This window comes from Somniosus microcephalus, chromosome 25, assembly GCF_052327205.1.
Source record: "Somniosus microcephalus isolate GS21.2 chromosome 25, FLI_Smic_1.0, whole genome shotgun sequence".
Lineage (NCBI taxonomy): Eukaryota > Metazoa > Chordata > Chondrichthyes > Squaliformes > Somniosidae > Somniosus > Somniosus microcephalus.
The window spans coordinates 11660228-11674952 of NC_141011.1; the positions used below are offsets into that span (position 1 = coordinate 11660228).

The following is a 14725-nucleotide window of genomic DNA, read 5'->3' on the forward strand; positions in this document are numbered from 1 at the left end:
AGCGTTCCAGCTAAGCTGTGCGGCCGCGGTCTGGAGATCCCGCGCAGGCCACTCGACGGCTTTTACATGGAAGAAACCGTGCATGCGCGGAAGTTTGAATGGGCCCTGCAGCCAGTTAAAGGGACCGCACACGGGGAAAAAAAAATTACAGGGAACATTGCTTGGAAATATGAGTTTTTTTTTCTTGAGTATTCAAGTAAGATACATGCACATCCCATATTCTGTCAAATAGTCGCATTCCTTTTATTTTTAATATGCATACAGGTTGAGCGTCCCAAATCTGGAGTTCCGGAATCCAGACTCTGGGACGATTGGTGGCAGGGGTCCGGAATCCGTAAAATGTTCCGGAATCCGGACACCCTGAGGGAGGCTTACCAAAAACCGGAAATAGCGCAACCTGAGCCCAGGCATTTCCGGACTCGGCACCTGTTTCCGATGTCCGGAAATATCGCAACCTGGGCTCTGGCGTTTCCAGACTTCGGACATCAGAAACACGTTCCAAAGTCCGGAAAAACCCGAAAACCGGCTCAGCCTCAGTCCTGAGCTTGCAGGATTCGGGGCGTTCAACCTGTATAATCAAACTATATATGTAATTCTAAAAATGCAATCAAATCATAGGATTATATTTCTTATATTTAAAGTATCCAATAGCCTTGTTGTTTTTATTTGAACTTTATATATCCAGGGTTTCTGAATAATATTCTGTGTTTTAAGTAGAAGGATTAGTGTAATTTTAGTATCGAACCTGTTGTAAGAGAGTAGTAAAATAATGAATTCCAGTGACTTCAGCTATTTGAAGCTGGACCAAGCGAATAATGGACCTCAACCTGTATTACAGTCCAGATACCTCTTACTGCACCAAAGATGCAGAAGAAACCAAAAGAGTGGAACAAACCAGATGAGGATTTGTTAGAGATCAGTGAAGAGGTAAGGGTTATTTTATTCACTCAGTGCTTTGTCTGTTATATTGGAGGTTGGTTTTTTTTCCAGTGCAACTTTAAATGTTGGGATGAACACTTTTGTGGGTGGGACTTACATTCATGCTTTTTCCAGCTATAGTTAAAAGGTCTGAGAGCTCCACAGCAACAAACCCAGGCTTCCCTGTTGCTTAGCAACAGGTGCAGGAACAATGGCCACCAGATCCAAGCGTCCCTGTTGCTTAGCAACAGCTGCAGCCACACCCGATTGCACAGCCACAGATCGAGGAACGGCCAGTAATATGAAGTAAAACTTACCTGAACCTACTCCTGAACTTTGCCGGTTAACCGAGAGTTTCCTGCATTGTGAACCATTTCCTGATCAAGGATGGGCCTGAAGTCTGTTCCCATTAATCTTCTGCTGCTGTTGCAAATCAGTCTCTGGGAGGTGTGGGATAAGGGTATTAATTATTACCCAGGGTGTTGTTACCCAGCAGCTTTCCGTAGTTCTATTCTGCACCTGTCCAGATAACCTCAGTCACGATTGAGCAGCCACGATGTCTGGTTATTAGAGGGAAGCCCATGGCATCTTACTTTATGGTGCTGTGTGTCTGTACACTTAACCACGACACTACCAAAACTGCCTGTGATGCATGTTAATAATTGGTAAGAGATGCTATCTGTACCACTACCGGTCATTGTTTAAAACCTTGGAGATGTAGCTACTGATTTACCATTTATCTTGTCAGCGCAGTTATGCATTTATTTGTGTTAATTGTGCATAATGAGCCTCCCATACACTGTCTGACAAGATAAATGGCCTAGATTTGAATCCTCCCTAGCAATTTGAAGTTTAAAAAAAAGTTAAATTAATTGCCTTTAAAATCTTAACTTCTAAATTTAAAAAATACAATTATATTTATTTTGAGCTGGAACTCTATGCAGAGACAAAGCTGGGTTCAAATCTTGGATTTGCCACATTGGGATATTTCAACATAAAATTTTCACGGCTTCTTTTGAAACATGGGGACAGGAGCAGGCCCTTCAGCCCCGTGAGCCTGTTAATCCATTCTATTAGATCATGGCTGATCTGTATCTTAACTCCATTTACCTGCCTTTGCTCCATTTGATCCCAGTCTTGAAAATGTCAGTTTGCCTTTTGAGCGAGTGAGTTCCAGATTTCCACTACTTTGTGTGGAAAAAGCGCTTCCTAATTTTGTTGCTAAATGGCCTCGCTCTAATTTAAAGATCTTGTTCTGGTCTTTCCCCACCAGAGGAAATACCTACCCTATCGAATCCTTTAATCATTTTAAATACCTCAATTATGTCACCCCTCAGCCATCTAAACTCAAGGGAATACAAGCCAAGTTTATGCAACCTATCCTTGTAATTTACCCCTTTAAGCCCTGGTGTGATTCTGGTGAATCTGTGCTGTGTATCCCTTCCATGGCCAATATATCTTTCCTCCTGTTCGGTGCCAAAAACTGAACTGGGGTCTGACCAAGGCTCTACAACTGAAGCATTATTTCTCACTGAATTCCAATCCCCGTGAGATAAAGACTAACATTCCATTAGCCTTTTTGATTACTTTTTGTACCTGTACACTAGCTTTTAGTGATTTGTGTACATGGACACCTTTGCTCGTCCACAGCTTCTAGTCTCTCGCCATTAAGAAAATATTCTGATTTGTCTTTTTCTGATCCAAAGTGAATGACCTTGCACTTCCCCACACTGAACTCTATCTGCCACAGTTTTGCTCCATCACTTAGTCTGTTTATGTCCCTTTGTAACTTTCTGCTCACATCTGAACATATGCCTCCTAAGCGTCATCTGCAAACCTGGATATACAACTCCCTATTCCTTCATCCAAGTCATTAATATATATCGTGAAAAGCTGAGGCCCCAGTACGGATCCCTGGGGGACGTCACTAGTGTCACCCTACCAATCAATATATTTCCTTTATCCCTATTCTGACTCTTGCCTCCCAACCCATGTCATAAGGTTACCTCTAATTCCGTGTGCTTCTATTTTTGCTAATAATCTCTTGTGCAGAACCTTATCAAATGTCTTCTGGAGGTCCATGTGGGCAACATCCATGGAGACACCACTAGCCACCATGCTCATGACCTGAAAAAATGCAACTAGATTAGTCAGACATGACTTGCCTTTCACAAACCCATGCTGTTTCTCTTTGAGCGCTTGACAGGTCAATCACTCTATCTCTGAGATTCCAGTGACTTCCTCGCAACGGATGTTAAACTGACAGGCCCGTCGTTAACCTGGTTTCTCCCTCCCTCCTTTCTTAAATAATGGATTGATATTTGCTATTTTCTGATCTAACATCACAATTCCTGAATCTAGAGAGCTTTGGAAAATTATGACTAATACATTTGCAATTTTCTCGCCTATTTCCTTTAATACCGTGGGATGGAGACCATCAGGTCCTGGTGGTTAGTCTGTTACGACCCATTATTTTCTCCATTACCATTTTTTACTTGTATCCATTAAGTTACTCCCCTTGACTTATTTTTAGGTTCCCTTGTACCGCTGGTATTTTGCCCCCTCCCTCGACTGTGAAACAGATATAAAGTACTCGTATAACAAGTGTGCCATTTTCTTATCCATTATAGTCTCACCTGCATCTGTCTTTAATGGGCCTACATTCCCCTTTACCACTCTCTTTCTCTTAATATAGTTATAAAAACCCTTGCTGTTAGCTTTGAAGGAAAGAAGTTTGAAAATGTAAAGCCTATTTGCTGTTAGGGAATTTTAAAAAAAACTAGATGCTGTTTTCTAATTTTGCAGTTTTAAAAGTTCCTTCCCCAGCAATAACTTATAAACATAAAACATTCAAAATATTCCAGTAAAGTGGTGATACAGGAAGGGAAACTGCATTTGGATGGGGTGCAATTTAACATTTGCTGCCAATGCTCTTAACTAGACCAGAAAGAACAGTTTGTTTACTGGTTTGTTTTTCTTTTTACAGAAGTTACCACAGCGTAATGAAAATGGTGCTTCGATTACGGAAATCAGTTATTTAAGTGTACAAATATCTTGTCTTTTAGTTTAGAGCTTTATAGCAAAGAATAGTACTGTTACTGAATGAATAACTAGTGTATTGAGAGTCCTGATTGTTAAACAAATTGGTGTGTGTAATCCTTTCAACTGTAGGTGATAAATATGCGGTGACTTATTTTGTGCTGGTTGAATTTATTTAATCTACTACCCGTGGAAACTGAAAGCCATTCAGTAGAGTAGCCAGTGCTTGGAGTGATGTCACAGAGAAAATGGATGTCCCTAAATTTCAGTGCACATCCATTTTTGGTCCAGATATTATTTTTTAATTTCATACAAGAGCCAATTAAGTTTAATTTTATGTCTTGGCTGTCCAATGCATCTGTAGAATTTAACAATGCATGCTGCTGAACATTTTTTCAGTTTGTGAAGATTTGGGAGTCACATTTAGTGCCGAGAAGAATCTTTTTAAAGCGATTGAGCTAAAACTATCATAATCATAATCAACTTTATTGTCATTGTTAGTGCACAAGTGCAGTACAACGAAATGTAGGCTTGCGGCTCCCGAGAGTGTACATTTAGATTAAGACATTTAAACATTCAACATTCATTTGGCTTGTAATACATTAACATAAACATAACCATAATAAAGTGCATTGGCAGATGTGCAGGCTTTAGAGTTTATTTGTGGAGTTCAGTAGGATGACAGCCCTGGGAAAGAAGCTGTTCCTAAATCTGGTCGTTTGGGTGCGAATGCATCTGTAGCGTCTCCCAGATGGCAGGAAGGCGAACAGACTGTGGCTGGGGTGGGTAGGGTCTTTGATGATGGTCCGTGACCTCCGTAAACAGCGTTTCTGGTATATGTGCTCTATGGTCGGTAGCCGGGTGCCGGTAATGCGTTGGGCAGTTTTGACTACCCGCTGCAGGGCTTACATAATCGATTACAATGAATAGGAAGAAAGCTTAATATGTGTGCAAATAACTTACAAACTGAAATACTCACCACAAATATACATACAGTCTGTAGCATATAACCCTTGTTACTGAAAGAAAGCATAGCAAAACAACAGTATAATAGGGATATGATCCAATGTTTGAGAAAATCCTAATGTTCGTTACTACTGTAGTCATTCAATGCTTAAAAATGCTGAATTGAATATTGTAGCAGGTGGTAACATTGAAGCAAGTCAGATTTGTGTTAATCACATTTATGTGCAAAAGGAAAATATTAACAGTACCCGGTTTGAAATCTTTACATGCAGTTTATTAAAAAATGTGTAACCCCATTAAGGCCCAGTGTGATGTCAATTAGTCATCATTTAAAATCGCTAATAGTTGCGACACAGGTTAGCAAGGCCATAAAAAAAGCAAACCAAGCACGAGGGTTTATTTCTAGAGGTATAGAATTGAAAAGTAGGGAAGTTATGCTAAACCTGTATCGAACCTTGGTTAGACCACACTTGGAGTACAGGAAACTTTGTGCTATCCGGCACCGACTGGACCGAGCTGTTGCCGTTCCCTCAAAACTGCCGGACACACCAGCGTTAATGTTACAGCATACGGAGCTTTTCATCTCCGTATCTGACAACAAACACTGTTGCTTAGCAACAGCTTCTAAACAGTCGGCCCGTACATTGGAAGCGTCTCTCTGAAGCTGTTGTTAAGCTACAGAGACTTTGCAGAGCCTGACTGTTGGAAAAAAAAAAAAGCCACAAGAAGGGGAAAAAAAAGCCACGAGAAGAAAAAAAACCTAACAAAACGGCTCCTGATTTTTGCCGGTGGCTCGAGCTTGCCGGACATTTAGCCTCCGGATAACACACAGCTTCCTGTACTATGTACAATTCTGGTCGCCATATTATAAAAAGGATGTAGAGGCACTGGAGAGGGTGCAGAGAAGATTTACAAGGATGATACCAGAAATGCGAGGGTACACCTATCAGGAAAGGATGAACAGGCTGGGTGGGTCTCTCTTTTTCTTGAAAAAAGACTGAGGGGTGACCTAATAGACGTCTTTAAAATTATGAAAGGTTTTGATAGAGTGGATAGAGAGAGAATGTTTCCACTTGTGGGGAAGAGCATAACTAGAGGCCATCAATGTAAGATAGTCACCAAGAAATCCAATAGAGAATTCAGAAGAAACTTCTTTCCCCAGAGAGTGGTGAGAATGTGGAACTCGCTACCACAGGAGTGGTTGAAGCGAATAGTATAGATGCATTTAAGGGGAGGCTAGACAAGCATATGAGGGAGAAGGGAATAGAGGGTGATGCTGATAGAGTTAGATGAGCCTCCTCCTGTCTTTCCTCGAGTGGAGCATAAACGCCGGCATGGCCTGTTTCTGTGCCATATATCCTCTGTAATCCGATGTAAAACTACATTTCAGGAAGATTTCCAGCTCGGTCGCAAGCCTGCTGAGTTACCTGATCTCTGGTTAGGTTGTGGCAAGGCGCTCCAGTTGGCCCCAGTACCCTAGGTTAAGAGGCGCAAGCCAGCTCGGGTTCTTAATCACCATCAAACAACCTCTGTTCCTGATCACTATCGAGCAACCTCTGCTGAAAATGTGGGGGCATCCCTTTCGTGAGAACCAGACTCTGCTGTGATGTTGCTGTGGCTGAATATCCTGCGAATGCTCACTGTGAAAGTTCATGCAGGAGCAATAGGCACTTGTTGGGGTACTAGAGGGCACCTCAATGACCATTCCTCACTGAGGAATCAAATGTGTTTCAGGGGAGAGGAGAACATTGCGCATTATTTAAAATTCCCTCCCAACATTGTTTTGAGGTCTTGTGTTTCAACGTACAATTTTCTATAAGGTTGTTAAAGATTTTCATGCTGGGTGCATTTAAGCCCTAGTTGGTAATTAACCCACAATTACTTGAAAATATTAGCTATATGTAGGCAAACTTCTGTGCATTTTAAAATGCTTCCAATGTTTTCCTTCGTACTAAAAAATAGTGTGCGCCTGTTCTGCAATTTTGTTTTAGGTTTTCTTGATTTTTGTCCAGATCCACGGACATTTTGTCCAGATCCATGGACATGTTGATGCTGTATGAAGATTGCAGTACTAAACCTGAATGTCTTGTGCAGTATTGCAGTGTTACAATCATTTTGCCTGCTGAAAATAGGAAGGCTGTTACCGTATGTTTTGCTTTATTATGGATTTTTGGAATATTGATTTAGTTAATATTTAACGGGATTCATCTAATGATTTTCATCAAAGCATTTGGGAGTAACGTGTCCACTTATACTTCAGCCTAAAGTCGAAGAAGAAATTACAGTTGAAAATGCGCCGGAATCGGAACAAGATAGGACAGTTCCAGAAGCAAATCTGGATAAAGACTTGGACATTAAAAAGCATTCAGACGTGGAAGAAAATGGGGATCAGGAGCTAGAGCCTGAACAGAATGGCTCAGAGACTGTTTCTGAAAGTGAAAGTACCGAGACCAGCACCAAAGAGGGCCCTGATGACGGCTTGGTGAGCGGCTTCAAAGAAGGTAAATTCTGGTTTCAGTTGCTGTGGAACATTGCATGCTGTCGCTGCTTGTTACCAGCTGAATTTGAAGAACTTTAATATGCTTAATAGCTGGTGTTAATGGAATCTCGGGTTGAAACAATTTGCTGAGAGCTGCATGTTGGGCATGTTTAAGATCTTGCGGAGATTTTATTCTAAGTCATTAATCCTGCCAGCATGACTGAGCAGATCAGTTGCAACAGTTGATGCTTTTGTGAGGTATTGTGCCTAACAAATGGAACATTAAGTAAAATTAACTCAATTCCTAACTGCAATTTGTAATGTATATACTTCATGATCATGCTGTGGCCATTTCTGTCAAGTAGAAACCTTCTCTGCCTGAACTGTTTGACTTGAGCAAAATGCATCGAACTTTATACGGATACTGGTTTTCAAATTTAAAACAACTTTCAGATTGTGGCATTATATTCTGCAAATTAATGTATCAAATGTTAAATTTACACCAGTGCTTTCTCGTGTTAGTATTCGAATAGAAAGCTCAATTTCTGAAGGAAAACTCAAGATCCCCAGAAGTTTACAAACCTATTAGTGTTTTCTAAAAAAGTTTCATTTATGAACACACTCTTCTGTGCTCGTGGTCGCTTCCCATAAGGTCCATTCCACTAATTGCACACTCCGTATTGTAACATTATTGTGGAAACAAAATCCAGCTATCTGACACTAACCATAACACACCAACTTTTGACCAGACAGTGTTGAGTTAATGTTATTAAATTCATAATTCCAAAACATGGGTCATAAAAGTGTCACCAACCAGATAAAACTTGGGAATGTTGACCTTTATAAATGTGACCTTGTATTTGTCAGAAATAAGGTGCATTCTTTATATAAAATCTTTTTGTTGATCAGTCTTTCCTACCCTTTCCCCAATCTAAGTTCTGGTGGCATTTTGCATTATTCTGGCTCCTTCTCTTGCTAAGTGCTGATGGTGAGTTCATGCTGATGGCCATGTCACGATTATGGTGCAGTAATTGTTGCAAGAGGTAGCCAGACTAACAGTAGCCAGTAAGGAGAGGCACCAGAGGGAGGGTGTTACTGGTACCTGTGGAACTGTATGAGTCAATATCTTGAGGGGAGTAAATTGGAAAGAGACATTTTCAAGAATCAAATGGGAAAATTGAAGCAAGCTACTCCTGGTGGTTTAGCTCACGACTTTGGGTGCAAGGCTGTTGTAGATTCTCAGCTATATGGGGTACTGGCACACCATCTTCCTCTCTCTCCTCCACTCCTATGCCTCTCATGTCTCTGTCTGTCCTTGTTCTCTCTTCCACTCTCTGCCTCTGTTTTCTCCTTCCCTTTTTCATTCTCTCTACCGGTGTGTCTCTTTTTCTGCCCCTCTTGCGCTGCTCGCTCTCCTCCCTCTCTCTCGCTTGTTGCCCTCTCATTCTTCATGCTCCCTGTCTATATTTCTCTCTTGCTTCCCCCTTTTTTTTTCTTCTCCTCCTCCTCCTCCTCCACAGCCATCCAATCTTGAAATGCCTACTCAAAATTTATGCTCAAACTCAACAGCAACAAAATCAGTGGTTATTTGTTTTAAACCTAAGTTCAACTGGAGGTTAAATGATCAATTATCCTTCCAATTCAGTTTTATCAGAGACAATATAACGAAACAATCTATTTAGATTTCAGCAAGGAAGTTGAACGTTAAAGATTTTAACTTTCTCATCCTTGTTTTCAAATCCCTCCATGACCTCTCCACTCCCTATCTCTCTAATCTCTTCCAGCCCTAGAATCCTCAGCGATCTCTGCGCTCCTCCAATTCTGGCCTCTTGAGCACCTCAGATTTTATTTACTCCATTCTTGGCAGCGTGTCTTCAGCTGCCGAGGCCCGAAGCTCTGGAATTCCCTCCCTAAACCTCAACTTCTCTTTGCTCCTGGATTTATATAGCACCTTTAACATAGTAAAACGTCCCAAGGCGCTTCACAGGAGCGTTATCAAACAAAATTTGACACCCAGCCACATGAGATATTAGGGCAGATGACCACAAACTTGGTCAAAGAGGTAGGTTTTAACGAGCGCCTTAAAGGAGGAAAGAGAAGTTGAGGTTTAGGGAGGGAATTCCAGAGCTTCGGGCCTCGGCAGCTGAAGACACGCTGCCAAGAATGGAGTAAATAAAATCTGAGGTGCTCAAGAGGCCAGAATTGGAGGAGCGCAGAGATCGCTGAGGATTCTAGGGCTGGAAGAGATTAGAGAGATAGGGAGGGGAGAGGTCATGGAGGGATTTGAAAACGAGATGAGAAATTTAAAACCTTTTACGTTCAACTTCCTTGCTGAAATCTAAATAGATTGTTTCGTTATATTGTTTCTGATAAAACTGAATTGGAAGGATAATTGATCATTTAACCTCCAGTTGAACCTAGGTTTAAAACAAATAACCACTGATTTTTCAGGCGTACAGATTACTGTAATTTTTCACATAAGCTGTGCATCATTTGCATTAGGAAACAGGCTCTTGAAATCCATCTTCATGTTTCATGTTTAAAAAAAAAAAAATGAAACCTGATGCTAAAGGTGCTTTTTTGTGTTGGTAATGCACAACTGCTTATACGATAATTCTGTAATGAATGAGATATTGCGGTCTTCTGCAGCAAATGACAACACTTGAAGCGATGTGAAGAGAGCTCGAGAAGATGGTGCAGTTTACAAGACTGAGCAAGTGGGATGTTGTGAGGGGGTGGGGGGGGAAAGATCTGATTTGAAGTTTACAAAGAAGGGGATCCTCGGCTTGTGTTTAAGATGAAGAATGATGTAAGCTGCGGAGGGCTAGGGAATTGGAGCGACTGCACAAGTTTGATGTGTTAGCATCTGGTGAAGGGAGAAGGACACGGCTTTAGTAGTAAATGTCCCAGAACCAGGTGGCCTGAATTAGCAAAGTAGTTGCTGGGTGTGGTGCTGATGATGTCCGTGTTGTCCAAGTCTGGATTCAAGCCACTCAGTTTGCACAGAAGTGAAGCTTGGGAATTTTGTAAGCCAGCCCAGTCTGAGTATTTATGTTAAATGAATCACTAAGTATATGAACCATGTAACAGTGGCTGGAACATTCTTACCTAGCCATCAGGAAAAGGTTGCCAGCCACCAAGGCTTCCTCCAGTGGAAGATATCATGTACCAAGTATCCAGAATACAATTTTGGCACATTCCAAATTCAATTCCAGAATGTTGGACCATCAAGGGCAACAATCTATGTTGGTAACAACCGGCCACAAATGGGCCAGTTTTACAGTGATGGTGGCATGTGCCATCGCCAATCTTACTTCAATCTCAAGATTATTTTTAAACTGAAGCTTCAATGGGAAGAATTTCCCTGTAGTATCATTGTGAAGTGCAACTTGAATGGTTGGATAATTGGGGGCCTGATGCTGCAGTGGGTCAGGGAAGGGGCAAACACCCATATTATGTGTACCTTTGTGAAAAATTATAGGAAGTAGCTTGCCTGGTGTGGGTTTAACTGGTTTGCTGTTTAACTGACAACATATTTCAGTGCAGATTTGATATGTTTTAATGCATTTTACAGTGCAGTAACGGAGGAGAACCAATTGGGAATGTAAGTTGTGAGGAGGATGCGAGGAGGCTTCAGGGGGCTATAGACAGGCTAAGTGAGTGGGCAAGAACATGGCGAATGGAATGGAATGTGGAGAAATGTGAGGTTATCCACTTTGGTAGGAAAATAGAAAAGTAGAGTTTTTTAAATAGTGAGAGATTGGCATTCACAGGAACCTGGGTGTACTTGTACACAAATCACTGAAAGTTAACATGCAGGTACAGCAAGCAAATAGGAAAGCAAATGGTATGTTGGCCTTTATTACAAGAGGATTTGAGTATAAGAGTAAAGATGTCTTACTGCAATTATATAGGGCCCTGGTGAGACCACACCTGGAGTATTGTGTACAGTTTTGGTCTCCTTACCTAAGGAAGATTATACTTGCCATAGAGGGAGTGCAATGAAAGTTCACCAGACTGGTTCCTGGGATGGGGGGATTGTCCTATGAGGAGAGATTGAGTAGACTAGGCCGATACTCTGGAGTTTAGAAGAATGAGAGGTGATCTCATTGAAACATACAAAATTCTTACAGGGCTTGACAGGGTAGATGCAGGGAGGATGTGTCCCCTGGCTGGGGAGTCTAGAACCAGGGGTCACAGTCTCAGAATAAGGGGTCGGCCATTTAGGACTGATGAGAAATTTCTTCACTCAGGGTGGTGAATCTTTGGAATTCTCTACCCCAGAGGGCTGTGGAGGCTCAGTCGTTGAGTATATTCAAGACAGAGATCGATAGATTGTTGGATATTAAGGGAATCAAGGGATATGGGGATAGTGCAGGAAAGTGGAAATGAGGTCGAAGATCAGCCAGGATCTTATTGAATGGCGGAGCAGGCTCAAGGGGCCAAATGGCCGACTCCTGCTCCTATTTCTTATGTTCTTACGTTTTTAAGAACAGTTTTTTTTAAGTTTTACAGCTCACAAGATAACTACTGATTAGGAAGTTCACTCGGCCCATCTTAATTCATCCTTCCAGAACGCAACCTACTGTCTCCCCATTGTAGCGTTCGATTTCTTCACTGATTCCAGGGTTTTCATCGCCATTGCTGTATCCATGTATTGATTACTTTGTGTGAAGAAGAATTTCCTGATAACAGTCCTGACATTTGCCCTTTACTAGTTTGAACCCGTGTTCCTTTATGCTACCCTCGTAATTAATATTCTGGATTTACCTTTTCCATGCTCTTAACTATCTTGTATACCTGTTAAGATAGTCTCTCAGACACCATCTTTCCAGGCTGCAAACCCTAGTTTGTGGGATGCATGGAATATTTGGACTGAAGATATTGTACATTTTAAATATTTTAATCTCTGTCGACAAATTCTAATATTTCAGGCAATATTTTTTACCACAGAGTATAATGCCATGATACCACTGCAGTTATCTGATTATTTGCATGCTGAAGTTGCTGCATGCAGTCTGATTTTATTTGGCATTATCCTGTTCTGTGGCTCTTGAAGTTCTGAAATGCTGCTACTTAAGAACATAACATAAGAAATAAGAGCAGGAGTAGGCCAATCGGCCCCTCGCGCCATTCAATAAGATCATGGCTGATCTGATCCTAACCGCCAATCCACTATCACAGAACCATCTCCTGAATCTAACAGAATTAGACACACGAAATAGGAGCAGGATCAGGCTAAACGGCCCCTGGGCCCGCTCCGCTACCCACAGGGCCATGACCGATCCGAGCCTAGACTCATGTCCAAATTCCTGCCCGCTCCCCGTAACCCTTAATTCCCTTTACTTCTAGGAAACTGTCTATTTCTGTTTTAAATTTATGTAATGATGTAGCTTCTACAGCTTTTTGGGGCAGCATATTCCATGGACCTACCACCCTCTGAGTGAAGTAGTTCCTCCTCATCTCAGTTTTGAAAGAGCAGCCCCTTATTCTAAGACTATGCCCCCTAGTTCTAGTTTCACCCATCATCGGGAACATCTTCCCCGCATCCACCCGATCCGACCCCTTCACAATCTTATATGTTTCAATAAGATCGCCTCTCATTCTTCTGAACTCCAATGAGTAGAGTCCCAATCTACTCAACCTCTCCTCATATGTCCATCCCCTCATCCCCGGGATTAACCGAGTGAACCTTCTTTGTACTAACTCGGCAAGTATGTCCTTAAGTAAGGACACCAAAACTGTACGCAGTATTCCAGGTGCGGCCTCACCAATACCTTGTACAACTGAAGCAATACCTCCCTATTTTTATATTCTATCCCCCTAGCAATGAAAGCCAACATTCCATTGGCCTTCTTGATCACTTGCTGCACCTGCATACTAACCTTTTGAGTTTCGTGCACCAGGACCCCCAGATCCCTTTGTACTTCAGTACTTTCCAGTTTCTTGCCATTAAGATAATAACTTGCTCTACGATTTTTCCTGCCAAAGTGCATAACCTCACACTTTCCAGTATTGTATTCCATCTGCCAAATCTCTGCCCACTTACTTAGCCTGTCGATGTCCCCTTGCAGGTTTTTTATGTCCTCCTCACTCACTACTTTCCCTCCCATCTTAGTATCATCTGCAAACTTTGATATGTTACACTCGGTCCCCTCCTCCAAATCGTTAATATAGATTGTAAAGAGTTGGGGACCCAGCACTGACCCCTGCGGAACACCACTAGTTACTGATTGCCAGCCTGAGAATGAACCATTTATCCCAACTCTCTGCCTTCTGTTAGATAGCCAATCCTCTATCCATGCCAGAATATTACCCCCAATCCCATGATTTTTTATCTTAAGCAATAATCTTTTGTGTGGCACCTTGTCAAATGCCTTTTGGAAGTCTAAATACACTACGTCCACTGGTTCCCCTTTATCCACCCTATATGTTACTTCCTCAAAGAACTCCAGCAAATTTGTCAAACATGACTTCCCCTTCATAAAACCATGCTGACTTTGTCCTATTAAATTATGGTTATCCAAATGTCCTGTTAATGTCTCCTTAATAATGGACTCCAAAATTTTACCGACCACAGATGTTAGGCTAACCAGTCTATAGTTTCCAGCCTTCTGTCTACTGCCCTTTTTAAATAAGGGTGTTACATTAGCAGTTTTCCAGTCTGCCGGGACCTTTGCTGAGTCCAGGGAGTTTTGGAAAATTATTACTAATGCATCCACAATCCCTACCACCACTTATTGCTTGATTCTCTGTGGTGATAAACATGTTTTAATATAGATTCAAGAGTTTGTGTACAACAAAACTCAGTAAGACATATACTTGCAAAAGTATTAATTTTTGCTTTTGCAAGAAAGCTGATAAAGCATGATCTGCTGATCTCTTTTCCCTGATTCTCCATCCGTACATTGATGGTTTATTAACACAATTGATGTTGCACAAGAGGAAAAGCTTTCTGTCGAAATGCACTCTTCATTGAAAACACATGTTTGTTTGTCTGTCTTTTGAATGTGTATTTTGTGTCATTGCAGAGCAGTGGAAATTGCTCAATCCAGAGGGCAAGAAGCGATATGACCGGGAATTTCTCCTTGGGTTCCAGTTCATAGCAGCCAGTACACAGAAGCCAGATGGATTGCCAGCAATCAGCGATGTTGTTCTGGACAAGGTGGGTTTACTTCTTCTCAAGTGTTTATGCAAACCTAGTAATTGGTGCAAACTAGTGCCAATATGAACCCTGGCCAAGAATTTAGTGTTCCCAGTGTCTTTTTATCCTCCGAAGCGCAATGAGTAATCCTTGATTTTGTCCAGAATGAATGAGCTTTA

At 41.6% G+C, this 14725-nt stretch overlaps 1 protein-coding gene across 23 annotated transcripts in view; it reads left to right on the top strand.

The window, feature by feature from the left end:
- LOC147100499 (eukaryotic translation initiation factor 4 gamma 3-like) overlaps window positions 1-14725 on the top strand; it is a 290666-nt gene that overhangs the window by 191875 nt on the left and 84066 nt on the right. For all 23 annotated transcript variants that reach the window (XM_085966798.1, XM_085966800.1, XM_085966802.1 and 20 more), the window contains 3 exons: window positions 839-927; window positions 7184-7424; window positions 14434-14567. In XM_085966798.1, coding sequence (XP_085822924.1) covers window positions 839-927; window positions 7184-7424; window positions 14434-14567 — 464 coding nt within the window. The remainder of the gene's footprint in view (window positions 1-838; window positions 928-7183; window positions 7425-14433; window positions 14568-14725) is intronic.